The 14,863-nt window shown below is 31.0% G+C and overlaps 2 protein-coding genes and 1 pseudogene across 2 annotated transcripts in view; all 3 read left to right on the top strand.

Moving 5' to 3' along the window:
- The window catches only part of LOC125856235 (UPF0481 protein At3g47200-like), a 13,412-nt gene extending 12,457 nt beyond the window's left edge, over nucleotides 1-955 (top strand). The window contains 1 exon segment of the mRNA XM_049535771.1: nucleotides 457-955. Within this exon segment, the coding sequence (XP_049391728.1) occupies nucleotides 457-955 (499 nt within the window).
- A 268-nt stretch (nucleotides 956-1,223) lies between these two features.
- On the top strand, nucleotides 1,224-5,895 carry LOC125856237 (putative UPF0481 protein At3g02645). Its single transcript, XM_049535772.1, has 3 exons — nucleotides 1,224-1,316; nucleotides 1,556-1,846; nucleotides 4,509-5,895. The coding sequence occupies exons 1-3, from the start codon at nucleotides 1,224-1,226 to the stop codon at nucleotides 5,802-5,804; spliced, it is 1,680 nt and encodes a 559-aa protein (XP_049391729.1). The 3' UTR covers nucleotides 5,805-5,895.
- A 4,084-nt stretch (nucleotides 5,896-9,979) lies between these two features.
- Nucleotides 9,980-14,810, top strand: LOC125854604 (putative UPF0481 protein At3g02645; annotated as a pseudogene).
- Nucleotides 14,811-14,863: the final 53 nt, after the last annotated feature.

Genomic DNA, 14,863 nt, shown 5'->3' on the forward strand with positions numbered 1-14,863 from the left:
TGTGGATTCTGAAAGGATTGCAACCTTTCGGAACCAGTTCCTCTTGCCTATAAATACATTGATTCTTCAGATTTATTCCTTACGAATTTTTCTGATTTCTTCTTCTTCTTCTGCACAAAATTTCTTCGTGTACTTTACTGCTGTTGAGTGGTTCGCTGACACCAGCGTTTTGGGTATCAATACACTGGTGATTGAGATCATTCTATCCTGGGAGGACATATTCCAAATCAAACCTCAGATACTAGAGGGGAATAATTTCCTTAAGGGGACATTGTGCATTCAGTGGGCTTGATCTTTTTATGATTCTGTTTTTCCAGATTGTGGTACGTTTATTACAGATTTTAGTTTTGTCAATTAATTTATGTTCATCTATTCTTACTGGTTTATTAAACTTTGGTTACTTCGTGTTTCTGCAAAGTTTATTGAAATCAATAATTCTGATTTTTATATATACAGATTAATAACAAAAACAACATTATTCGATATCAAGTTTGAGAAGGGATTAATGAAAATTCCTTGTTTTGCAATCGAGGATACTATGGAAACCTTCATGAGAAATTTGATAGCTTATGAGCAACATTACTCTAAAGTAGATGTATATCCTTTTTTTTCAAACTACGCACATATAATGACTCAACTTATTGGCTCACATAGAGATGTGAAGTTTCTTCGCAAAGAGAAAATCATCCTTAAGGACATAGGGGATGACAAACAAGTGGCCAGCATTTTCAAGAAACTTTCAGATGGGGTGGAAATCACAAGCTTTTATTACATAAAAGAATGCAGCAAATTGATTCAACATTGTGATAAGCCATGGAGTCAAACGAAGGCTAGTTTAAGGCACAACTATTTCTTGAGTCCTTGGGTAGGAGCTTCAACTGTGGCAGCTATAACACTTCTTGTACTCACTGTTATACAGACTGTTCTGGCTTTTACTGGTGACTTTATGAAGTAATCTTTGTTGTAACTATGTAACACAACTGTTGACTGAGTTAGTGTTTCCTCATTATAGAGAACTTGAAAAATAATATTGTTTGCAAATTTTCAGAAATACTTTTACTAGATGGATGTTTCGTAGTTGAGTTTATTCGAGAGTGTAGTGGAATGACGCCTAATAGAGAATTATATGATAAACATTGCACGTCAAGATTTGTTGTTACTAGAAAACGAACTTCCTTTTTTTGTGCTCACTAAGCTTCATGATATGACAAAGGAAATTGATGATGGCCCATGCATCCTATCTTGATTGGGAAGGTGATGTCAAATACATGAAACATCTGCTTCAACCAGGGGCGAACCCACATAGAGTCATTCAGGTGTTCTAGCATCCATTAACCTCGTCTCGGAATATATATATATATATAGAGAGAGAGAGAGAGAGAGAAATTAAGAGGTATTTGTATAAAATTAACATAGAGCATCCAGTGAACGAATGATCTGTCTAGTCCATTGGCTCTTGGATGGGTGCTTAAGGTTCTTTTAGTGTTGTTGAGCCTGAGTTTGAATCTTACTTTTAACATGTCATTTTTTATATTTCTGACTCCTCCACTTTCAGAGCATCCACAACCTTAAAATCTTAGATCCGCCACTGGCTTCAACTAGTACAACTTTATTTGATATCAAATTTGATAATGGACGGAGGCAAATTCCTTGTTTTGAAGTTGATGATGTAACGGAGACCCTTCTGAGAAATCTCATAGCCTATAAGCAACTGACATATGATGTACTTCGTAAACATTTCAATGAATTTGTTGTGTTCATGGATTATCTTATCGACTCAGACAAATATGTGAATGTGCTTCGTCGAAAGGGAATCATAAGCAATCAACTAGGAGAAGTCAATCAAGTAGCTAACATCTTTGATAAAATTGGGCAAGGGGTCATTATCTCTAGTTATTTCTATTACAAAGAAGAATGTAGAAAAGTTTGTAGAAGAAGTAGAATATTATTCCGAGCCCATAAGTTGTTTGTGTGTCTTTAAGAAATTATAACCCCCTCACTGTTGCCATGGTTTCGGGTTACTTCCTCCCAGGATAGAATGGAATAACATTTGTGTAATAGCGGCAATGCAAATTACAAAACCCTAGCAAACTCAACAAACGAAGAAAATCACACTACACTTAATGTTTTATTTTAAAATGACACTTTCCTTATTTCCCATTCATACCTCATATCCCCAACAAATCCTCCATTATTTCATACATCTATATTTAATTGTTATAATACATAAACATGACCCTTAACTTGACTTCAGCGGATAACTATGCCCTCCAATTTTGAATGTGCACAAATAGACACTTAAACTTGTAAAAATATCCTCTAATAAAAGGGTCTAAGGAACTCAAGTAACATGTTATTGTTTGTTGGGAGATATAAAAATCTTGGGTTGATTGTAAGTACATGGGGAAGAATAAATTCTGTTATTATCATATGATAAAGCATATATGGAACACCAAAGTAAAGTTGTCATTAATGACTCCTTTTTTACTATAACTTTGGATGACTCTTGGCCTATCCTATGCGATAAGATAGAAAAATAATAATTTATTCTATGATACTTAAGCTTTATTTATTCTAGGCATATATGCTTTTTTCTTGGTCTCAATAGACATCTAACTTTATGCCACATACACACGTTTTATGTGGCAAAAAACATATAGGATGTCAAGGAGAATCTACACGTGTTAGTTCAATTCTATACAAGTTTAAGTGTTTATTTGTGCACACTCAAAATTAGGACATAGATATTAGTTGAGACCAAATTAAAGGACGCATTTATGTATTATAAATTTATTTTATGATAGCTTTATTTATTCTATGATTTATGTATTATACATTTATTCTGTGATACTGAAGCTTTATTTATTCCATGATACTTTTCTCAATAATGTATATTATTTGATGTTAGTAATATAGGCAGACTTGCAATCACACAAAAGAAAATCTATATATAATACTCATATATAATTTTTTATTCTCCATCTCTCATTCTTCACCCTCATAGAAGCTGAACAGGGAAGAATTTAAGAAGAAACTCAAATACACTCCAACTAGTCTATTTTCAATTTATAAATAGACAAATCAAAAAGGTAATTATTTTAAATGTTTTACACATGCACCCTTTTATGTATGTACTTATATATATTAGTTTCTTTTTCTACAGGTTATGACAAGACATGTATATAGGGTTCTTTTTCATAAAGCTACAAGAAAATTAAAATTAATTTCCCTTTTTGCTTGTCTTTTCTTTTCAAATCAAATTTTGTAATTAATTGGATTTAAAAGAACGAATGTTTGACCAAATTAAGTTATTATTTCAATTAATACGTTTTTATTTTTTGAAGTTTTACGAAACTAGAATAAACGTGTTTCTCAATAACGTTTTAGGCTATATTTTATTCATAATAAGCAAATATTAAACTTTACATCAATAACGTTTTATAATTCGTTACTCTGAGGCATCATGATAACGTTTCCTTAGAATTCTAGTGATTTTTACATATATATCTATTTTTCTTGTCAAAAATTATTAAGTCTATAGTGAACCCCGTAGAATATTAACTATATTTGCCTGTGCCTCCAACACTTTTGTTTCTAATTTTCCTATGTTTACAAAAAGAGGATGAATTCTCAAATCTCAACCTTGAGTCTATGAATGATCCTTTGATTTGCCTCTGCATTAGCCTCCAAAATTTTTGTGAATAACGTTTTAGCTGTAAAACGTGTTAAAATGACGAATTATAAAACGTTATTGATAATAACATTTAATGTATATTTACTCCGTCAGATTTTTATCCTTTTGTCATTGAATTCTTTTAAACAAAATAAAGTCAAAACGTTATTAAGAAATATGTTTATTCTAATTTTGTAAAATTTCAAAAAAAAAATGTATCAATTTACTTAATTGCTTTAAATAATGACTTATTTCGGTCAAAAAAAATTAAAAACAAACAACTTTCTTTTGTAGGAATTATAGTTGAAGAAAGAAGGATGACAGACTCCATTGAGATTACCCCAATAGATGACCAAATTCCACTGCTTCCTCAAACTAAAAAAGATGAGGTCTCTCTTAACTAGATAAATTAAATTTTTTATTTCATTAACACACTTTTCTTTTGGCAATTAAATATATAATCTTTTGCTATATATGTGCATGAATTTCAAGAGATTGTAGAATTTTTTAGACTATCTCCTTTCACATAATTTTAAGTCTACCTCATGGTCCTACCACATTCACTAATCGTTGTTTTACACCTTTTGGATTCTTTTTATTTGAGTCGGTTTGGAGGGGTAATGAATAAGGTGACGTAATTTTTTAAAGTCACATGACATTTTTTAATTAAAAATTCGTTTTATATTTTTTTTAATTCATTCTATTGACATAAGGGGTAAATATGCATCATTTATAAAACAACGAAAGTATATATGCATTACTTTTTTTTACAAAATATATATTTGATCTAGACTGCAAAGTTAAGAAGGGTATACTTGCCTCTTCTCCGTTACAGATAGAAGAAGGGAGGAAAGTGGATCATTCAATCGACATAAATGAAAGAATTGATGAAATGTTTGAGGATTTAGACAATTCATCTATTAAATCGTGTACGATATTTAAAGTAAATGTGTGGCTACGTGAATCAAATCCAGATGCATATACACCAAAGATAGTCTCTATTGGTCCTTACCATAAGAAGAATACTCAACTTGGTCTAATGAAAATGTACAAACTATTATACCTACGACGATTTCTGAAACGAAATGAGAGACTTGATGTGAAAAGTTACATCAGTGAATTGGAGAAAGTGAAGGAGAAAGTACTGAAGTGTTACGAAGATATAGAAAAGCTTGGTAATGATAGTCATGAATTTTGCGAAATGTTGGTGTTTGATGGTTGTTTTGTGGTTGAGTTTATTCGAGAGTGTTGTGGAATATATCAAGAAGGAGAAGACAAGATTATTAATGTTAATCATAGTTACATATTCCGAGACTTGATGTTACTAGAAAATCAACTTCCTTTCTTTGTACTCAACAAACTTCATCTCATGACAAAAAAAGATGGTGAATTACCATTGGCAATACTGGTGAATACGTTTTTTACCTTTTTTGTTAACTGGCCTAAAATGACCCTTGAATCCTTTGGAGAGACAGAATATTGTAATGTAGAAAATATCAAACATTTACTTCATGTAGTACACATATTTTCATGTCATGGGAATCCCATGAAAAACTCAACAGATTACTTAACGAGTCCTACGGTCATGCCAAATGCAACAGAGCTTTCTGAAGCTGGAGTTAGCTATGCAAAGGTTAGAAATATGACAAGTTTATTTGATATAAAGTTTGAGAATGGATTGATGTCAATCCCTTATTTTCTGGTCGTAGATGGTACAGAAACTCTGCTGCGAAATCTCATTGCTTATGAGCAACAATCATGTGATGTATATCCTTCATATTTTAGCGATTATGCAACTTTCATGGATCATCTTATCGACTCAGACAAAGATGTGAATTTGCTTTGCCAGAAAGGAATCATAGAGAACTGGATAGGAGAGGACAAAGAAGTTGCTAGCCTCTTCAACAAAATCGGAAAAGGGGTCACTACGTATTCCAACTTCTATTACAAAGAAGAAATCAAAAAAGCAATTGAATATCGTGAAAAACCATGGAATAGAATGAAGGCAAATTTAATGCGCAATTATTTTAGTAGTCCTTGGGTAGGAGCTTCAACTGTGGCAGCCATTATACTCCTCATACTCACAACTATACAAACTATTTTAACTTTCACAGGTCCTATTAAAAAGTAATTATCTCAATTGTAGTGTTTCCTCACAACTCCCTCCATGTATTTTATATGTGTGTTGATGATCTTATTATGAGTTCTTCATTAATTCTATGTCCCCCTTTTGTATTTGGTTTTCTAGTTGAATGTTAATTAGTTTATTCAAGTATCTATATTTGTCACTTTCCACCATCAAAAGGCACTAGGTAGCTCAATTCATAAATAAGAAACTCACTTATTTTTTCAGAAAAAATGTCATCTCTTGTCGTATCAAACACACCCTAAAAGTGTTTTTCTTCAATTAAACTTGATATCAAATTTTACAAAAATCAAATGTAGAGGCTTATACGCCTATGTTTATCTCCATTGATCCTTACCATAAAAGGACTCATGAACTTAGTTCAATGGAGAAGTAAAAAGAGGGGCTTGATGAGGAAACTTGCATTAGTCCATTGGAGACAAAGAAAGATGTAATACAAAAGTGTTATGATAATAACTTAGAAGATGATATTGTAGGCAAATTTTCAAAAATGTTGTTGCTTGATGGTTGTTTTGTGGTCGAATTTATTCGAGAGTAATTTGTGTAATCAATCTAATCCACATCACTTCAAAGGCGCAAATTAATTGAATTAAAAAAAAATCTAATTTTATTAAAAATGAATAATTTGATAAATTATATGGTATAGTTATTATTTTTCTTAATAAACACAAAAAAATTAAAAATTACTTAATGACCTTTATTGATTGACTTTTCCAATACATGTTCCCGTCGTTATGGAAAAGTCAATAGGAAAAGAATTTGGACCAGAAAACTTTTGAATAGTACTTGAAATTTCCTAGCTTAGTCCAAAATTGGACGAAATCGGAGTCAAGTGAGTCTAGGGAAATCAGGTAATGAATGAGAACTGTAATAATAAAATTGATTGCATGAGTAGATAGCCAAGACATTAAGGAACCCGTATGACTTTACGGAATCGAATTCGGGCGAGTAGAACTCTCGAAACTGATCTTACCGTGAACAGATAGTTTTTGAATGTCATGGGTTGAAGGTGTGTTGTGAAATGGGGGTTTGAAACTCTAATTTAGACTTTTTGTTTCCGTGCAAGCCACCAGGGTGGGGCGGCTGTGGCGGGTTGGGTCCCACTACGGCGGGCCAGTCGTGACTTAAGTCAAAAATAAACCCCAAAAACGTTATTATTCTGCTATTTTCATTCTTGAGAGCTAGGAGACCAACCTGGGCGAGTTCTTGACAGTTTTCCACCTCTTCTAGCACTAAAGGTAAGGTTTTTACTCCTCTAATCCATTTTTCGATCCGTAGAACTTAGATTTTTGGTTAATTACTATTGGGGGAGGGTTTTTGGACTGAATTGGATGGTGGGAAAAAGCCCTAGCTAGTTGCACCTTAGGATCATGGGTTTGGTCTTAGGTTATTGAGTTTGTTATAATCCAGATAATTAGACCTTTGATTGTTGATTCTTGCGTATATTAATTATTTATAGACCTTGAACAAGCGGAAAGAATCTGGAAAGGAAGGATTCAAGTGCCTTAGGGGGATTCAAGCTTGGTTTCGAGGTAGGTGATGGTTTGATGTCATGTTTATGTGATGTAAGTGGGTAATTGCTTCATTGTAATGCATGTATGTATGTAAGTGTAGCACTATTGATCAAACCTAATGTAAATGAGTATGAATAAACGATTGTATATCATGAATCAACACTTGATTGTATGATTATGAGAATGTACATTGTATTTGTGATTGTTGTATAATGATGGGAATGGGTGTCACTTTGGATCGGATTACACATCCCGGCGCATATATTGGATCGGGTGCCACTTTTCGACGCATATATGGGATCGGGTGTCACTTCTGGCACACTAATTGGGATCGGGTACCATGTTACAGTACACTAACAATTTGAGTATGGGTTCCATGAGAGGACCATTGAATTGGGTTTCGTGAGAGGACCATTGAATTGTGTTGTGTATCTACTTGTGATGATTACGTTCATATCTTATGGTGATTGACATTGGAAGACTATGTGTTACTCTAAAATGATAACCAATGTGTATATATATATTATGTACATGTCATGTTTACTTTGTTGTGACTACTTATATATATTTCACTTAATGAGATTGCTATGTGATCCTACCAGTACATTGTGGTTGTGTACTGATACTGCACTTCCTTGTTCTTTGTTGAGTACAAGGCATCTTCAGGCAGCTATTGACAGACCTTAGTTAGGTGACTTTTGAGCGTGACTGGATTCAAGGGTAAGCCAATTCTTTCAGGCTGCCATGGATCTTTCTTGTTTAAGTCCCCTCTTTTCGGACTCAGACTATTTGTTTAGGGTGTTTTGTTTAGGTTTCGGGGTTGCACCCCCTTTTCTTAGACTTGTTAGTTTATCAGAGTTTTGGTACAATGACTTTCAGGTTCTAGGGGTTGAATTTCCGTATTAGTTATGTGTCGTTGTTTTAGTTGAACCCTTGGAGTTTATGGGGACTCCATTTTTATTGTCATTTAAACCTGTTTCCGTATCTTTAAATGTCTTAGTTTTGGTTAAGTTGTTTAGTTGGGTTGTAGTAATGGTTCTTCCACCGGAGGGTTAGTGTGGGTGTCAATCACGCCGATCTGAGTCGTGACACAATCAGGGTGCCAAAATTCTTAAGAGAGATCGGAGGGAGTTAAAAATGTGAAGGGTGGTTCAATGGACACTCCTTATCAATAAAATAGTGTTACTTATAAGTTATAAGTGTATATTTAATTTTACACATATTTAACGCTAGGAAACAATTCTGCACATCTTTCATTCCGTTACTAAATCTTATAATCTTAAATATGTCATGTAGAATGTTGAGTATAAATAATAAATAAATATAGAAAGTGGTTGTTAGTTTTGAGGGGTAAAAGTGAGTCACTACTACGGTAAGAATATTTTTTACCCCAAAATCATACGATGGGTATATTTAATTCATTTCCAATAGTTGAAGAGTACTTTTAACCCTTTGGCCTTTTTCGAATATAAAAAAAATGAATAAGAAACTCTCTCATTTTCCAGAATAAATAACATCTAACTGTGTCGTACCGAACACACCCTAAAAGTGTCCTTTAAAAAAACTTGATATCAAATTTAAGAATAAATGGTGGCTTCAAGACACACTTAAAGTGCTATCAATAATATGTTTTCTTAAATGTAAATGTCATTCACTTAATTCTATGATACTAAAGCTTAATATATTCTATGATACTTTTCTCAAAAGATACATTATTTCATGTTAGTAATATAGGTAGGCTTGCAATCACCCAAAGAAAAATCTATATATAATCATATATAATTTTATATTCTCCATCTCTCATTCTTCACCTTCATAAAAGTTGAGCAAAGAAGAATTTAAGAAGAAACTGAAGTACACTCCAACAAGTCCATTTTCAATTTATAAATCAAAGAGGTAATTATTTTTAAATGTTTTATACATTATATATATTGCACTTTAGCTTTAACACATGCACCCTTTATATTGTATTAATTTATGCTTAATTTGCTACCTCATGTTACATTGTTTATATACTTATTTATATATTAGGCCATTATGTATATATTCCTTCCTGGACTTTTTATTTTTTTAGAGATCGTAGTTTATTTTTTAGATGTTATGACAAGACATGTATATAGAATTCTTTCATAAAGCTAGTAATTTAACACGAAAATTAAAATTAATTTCCTTTTTGCTTTGTCTTCTCCTTTCAAATCAATTCTGCAATGATTATATTAATAACATATAAATTAATTTTAAAAAAAAAACAAATAAATTGAATTTTTTTTGTAGGAATTAGAGTTGAAGAAAGAAGGATGACACACTTCATTGAGATTACGTCAATAGACAAACTAAATTACACTGCTTTCTTCAAACTGAAAAAGATGAGATCTCTCTCAACTATATATATATATATATATATATATATATATATATATATAGTTGTTTTAGATTATTTTGTTAATTCATCTTGTTGACAAAAAGGATATGTATGCATCATTAATTGTTAAACGACAAAGGAATATATATGCAACACATTTTTAACGAAAGATATATCCAACCTAGATCACAAAGTTGAGGAGTATATTTTCCCTTTGTTTCTAATAAACGTTTTAAAATTTCTTACTCTTTTCTATTACAAATAGAAGAAGGGAGGAAAGTGGATCATTTAGTCGACATAAAGGAAAGAATTGATGAAATATTTGAAAATTTAGACAATTCATCTATTCAATCATGTATCATATTCAAAGTAAATGTGTGGCAACATAAATCAAATCCAGCTGTATATACATCAAAGATGGTCGCTATTGATTCGATTCGGTAATTCAATTTTCAATATTCTATGCCCAATCCTAAAGAAAACTATGCAATATTCCCCCGTTTTAGCTCATTTTTTGCCTATTAAAAAATATAAAATATAGTTTAGTTATTGTTTAATAACAGTCTAATATCTACCCTCCAACACACACACTACCAGCTAACCCCATAGTGCTCATCCCTACACCCTCACATCTCTAGCCCCCAAGCCGACCTAAATAGTGGTTGCTTAGATTTTATACAAATATTTTCAAACACACACACACACACACACACACACACACATATATATATATATATATATATATATATGTATATTTCTATTATATAGAAGAGTGAAGTGGTAGGACGATCAAGGGTAAAAATGTAATTTCATTCTAACAAAAATCTATTAAGAAAGATAGTAAATAATTCTAGAAACATCTTTTTATATATTAAGTGAATTATGATCAAGGATAAAAATGTAATTTCACGCTAACAAAAATCTACCAAGAATGATATCAAGAAAATTAAATAGTTCTAGAAACATCTTTTGTTATTGTTATTACCATTAACTTATTTTGTTATTACTTCACTTTCTTTTTTTTTGTGAGTTATTATAATATCTATTCATTACTCTATTTTACTATTACGTTAATTTAATGCTTAATTTTTTTTTCTATTCATTATGCTTATCAAAAATGACTACTTTAATATAAAAATTCATTATGAATTAATTATTTTCACCTTTATTTTGGCTCTAATTAATATACTTGAAAAGAAATAAGTGTGATAAAAATTAATAATATGTAGGACGACCAAGGGTAAAAATATAATTTCATTCTAACAAAAATCTATTAAGAAAGATAGTAAATAATTCTAGATACATCTTTTTATATATTAAGTGAATTATGTTTTGATCAAGGGTAAAAATGTAATTTTACGCTAACAAAAATCTACCAAGAATGATATCAAGAAAATTAAATAGTTCTAAATATTACACACTTCAGTATAAATCTCTTATTAGGAAGACTAATAACACAATTTTTTCAACATTAAGAACTTCATTTTTCATCTATTCCCTAATGGCCCTACTTTTGTAAAACAATTATAAGACAAAAGTATAATTCATTATTTCTTAGTGAACACATCACTTCTGGAACTTGTCCATATAACAAATTTTCAACAAAATTCAATTGATCCACATTTTTCAAACATTCTAATGAATATGATAATGAACCAGTTAATATGTTAAATCCAATATCAATCACAATTGCAATTCTCCAAAGGCGTAATTCATAAGGAATGCAATCAGTGAGCAAGCTCTTCAAGAACAAAATTTTCAAAAATTTCGGAGCATGTTATGTCATTTTCTTTGGTTCTCTTTAGACTTTTCAATTTCATGGTGTTGCTTTTCTTTCTGGATTGTAAAGATACTTGTTGAAGTATCTAATTTACTTGATTTCTCTTTTTATGTATAATCCCAAAATTTCATAGAACATATATGCCATTATATAATTTATTGAGAAACATATATTGTTTATTAAGTACTATTATTTTATCATCAGTTAAAATCATTTTTATCAAGTTATATAAATTACTGCAATCTATAATTATATTAACTTTTGTTAATATTTTTAACATCTAATTATTTGAGGTACAACATTCATTCATCGGGTATATAAATTACTTTAGAAAAAAAAAAATTGTTACTATACTAGATTGTTCTCCTAATTTTAATGAATATAAAGACAAGATATAAAGTCATAACTTTTTTTCTTATCCTTTATCACTTTGTAAATAATGAGATGATTCATTCTAATTTTCATCAAATAGGTCGTTATTTTTGTTTGTTAAACACCTTTAAAACAAATTTATAAGTGTATTCAAAATTAATCTATAGGTGAATAGTAGAATTTATTGCTTCATATATTTTATGAAATTGTTAATATATTGAGAATAATTTTAATCTATTCTCTTGAATAATTTTCAAATAAAATAGAAAAAGAATACCATTAAATTAATTATTTAATTCGAATATATATGTTTGACATGATGTTATAATGAGCACTGGAGCATCTGATATTTTATTATTATTTGTATCATGTTTATTTGAAAATGTCATAATAATTTTTCTTTTTGAAAACTAATTAAATTTCTATTATAAATATATATAATATTGTAATATTGAACCCGTAAATAGTCCTTTCATTATATTGGGCCCGTATCACGGGCTTAAAATTATCTAGTATATATATATATATTCAACTTATTTATCAAACGTTAAAAACTAAAAGAGACACTCACTTATTTTTCAGGAAAAAAAAATTGTCATACCAAACACACTCTGAAAGTGTTCTTCTTCAACTTAACTTGATAGCAAATTTAAGAATAAATGGTGGCTTCAACACACACTTAAAAGTGTTATTCTATGATATGTTTCTTAAATGTAATGTCATTACACTTTATTCTATGATACCAAAGCTTTATTTAATTTATTCTATGATACTTTTCTCAAATGTACATTATTTCATGTTAGTAATATACATAAATAGTACTCATATAGAAGTTTATATTCTCCATCTCTTATACTTAATTCCTGAAGAAACTCAAGTACACTCCAACAAGTCCATTTTCAATTTATGAACAACAAAATAAGGTAATTTTTAAATGTTTTACGCAAAGGATTTTGCGACAATTATTTGACAACAATAATATAAATGTCGTTATATTATCTAATACTATCTCAAATTGCCATTAATTTGGGATGCATATCTTATGTAGGAATTAGAGTTGAAGAAAAAGGGATGGCACACTCCATTGAGATGACCTCAATAGATGATCAAATTCCACTACTTCCTCAAACTGAAAATGATGAGGTCTCTCTCAACTATATAAAACAATTTTTTCCAATTGCTTCGATGTAATTTTAGGTCTATCTCATGGTCCTAACACATTCACTAGTCATGGTTTTATCATATGCATCGATCTTTACAATATTCATCGTGTGAATGTGTTGAATTTTAACAATGAGTCTTATTATATATAGATAGAAGAAGGGAGGAAAGTGGATCATTTAATCGACATAAAGGAAACAAATGGTCACGATCCATTATGGTCAAAAACAAAGAAATCTATAAATCAAATCTTTGATGAAATGTTTGAGGATTTGGACTATTCATCTATTGAATCGTGTACCATATTCAAAGTAAATGTAGGGCTACGTGAATCAAATCCAGATGCTTATACACCAAAGATGATCTCTATCGGTCCTTACCATAAGAAAAATCCTCAACTTCATCCAATGGAAAAGCACAAACTATTATACCTAAAGGTTTCTTCAACGAAAAGAGGGGCTTGATGTGGAAAGTTGCATCAATGAATTGAAGGAGTTGAATGAGGAAGCAATAAAGTGTTACGAAGATATAGACGACCTTGGCAATGATAGTCAATTTTGCCAAATGTTATTGCTTGATGGTTGTTTTGTGGTTGAGTTTATTCGAGAGTACTGTGAAATGTGTCTACAAGGAGAAGAAGAAATTATCAATATTAAAGATTGTTACATATTCAGAGACTTGATCTTACTAGAAAACCAACTTCCTTTCTTTGTCCTCGACAAGCTTCATCACATGACAAAGCAAGATGATGATTTACCATTGGCAATACTGGCGATTAATTCGTTTACTTTTTTCATTGACTTGTCAAAAATCACCCCTGAATCCTTTGGAGAGATAGAATGTAATGCAGAAAATATCAAACATTTACTTCATGTAGTACACATATTTTCATGTTATGGGAATCCCATGAAAAACTCAAAAGATGGCATAACATGGCATACGGTCATGCCAAATGCAACAGAGCTTTTCGAAGCTGGAGTTAGCTTTGTTAAAGAAGACAACCCTGGGGATAACACAAATTTATTTGACAGTATAAGGTTCGAGAATGGATTGATGACAATTCCTTGTTTTCAAGTCGAAGATGATACAGAAATCCTCCTGTGAAATCTCATTGCTTATGAGCAACAATCAATTGATGTACAACCAAAATATTTCAGTGATTTTGCAACTTTCATGGATTATCTTATTGACTCAGATAAAGATGTGAATTTTCTTCGCCAGAAAGGAATCATAGAGAACTGGATAGGAGAGGGCAAAGAAGTAGCTAGCATCTTCAACAAAATTGGAAATGGAGTCGGTGTTTATTCCAACTTCTATTACAAAGAAGAATGCAGAAAAGCAGTTGAACATTGTGAAAAACCATGGAATAGAATGAAGGCAAACTTGAAACACAATTATTTTAGTAATCCTTGGGTAGGAGCTTCAACTGTGGCAGCCATCATACTTCTCATACTCACAACTATACAGACTATACTAGCTTTCACAGGTTCCATTAAGAAGTAATTCTCATGATTGTCTTAATTGTAGTGTTTCCTAACAATACATGTAATTAGCATGTGTACATGTTGATAAGCTTATGAGTTTTTCATGTCCCCCTTTTGTATTGAGTTTTTATAGTTTGAATGCTAATTTAGTTTATTTCAAGTATCTATACATGTCACCTCCTACCAACGACATATATCAGATAACTTTATCCACTACGCAAGCCAACACATAACTCCTTCAATATAGATTGGCCCTACCCAAGCCATCAGCTGGCCATTTGGATATTTTGGGGGGTTAAAGTTCAAACATTCCAACTGAGTTTCTACCAAAAACATTTACCACAACTATATAGCAGCTACTCGATGTTTGA

The sequence above is a fragment of the Solanum stenotomum genome, chromosome 2, assembly GCF_019186545.1.
Source record: "Solanum stenotomum isolate F172 chromosome 2, ASM1918654v1, whole genome shotgun sequence".
NCBI lineage: Eukaryota > Viridiplantae > Streptophyta > Magnoliopsida > Solanales > Solanaceae > Solanum > Solanum stenotomum.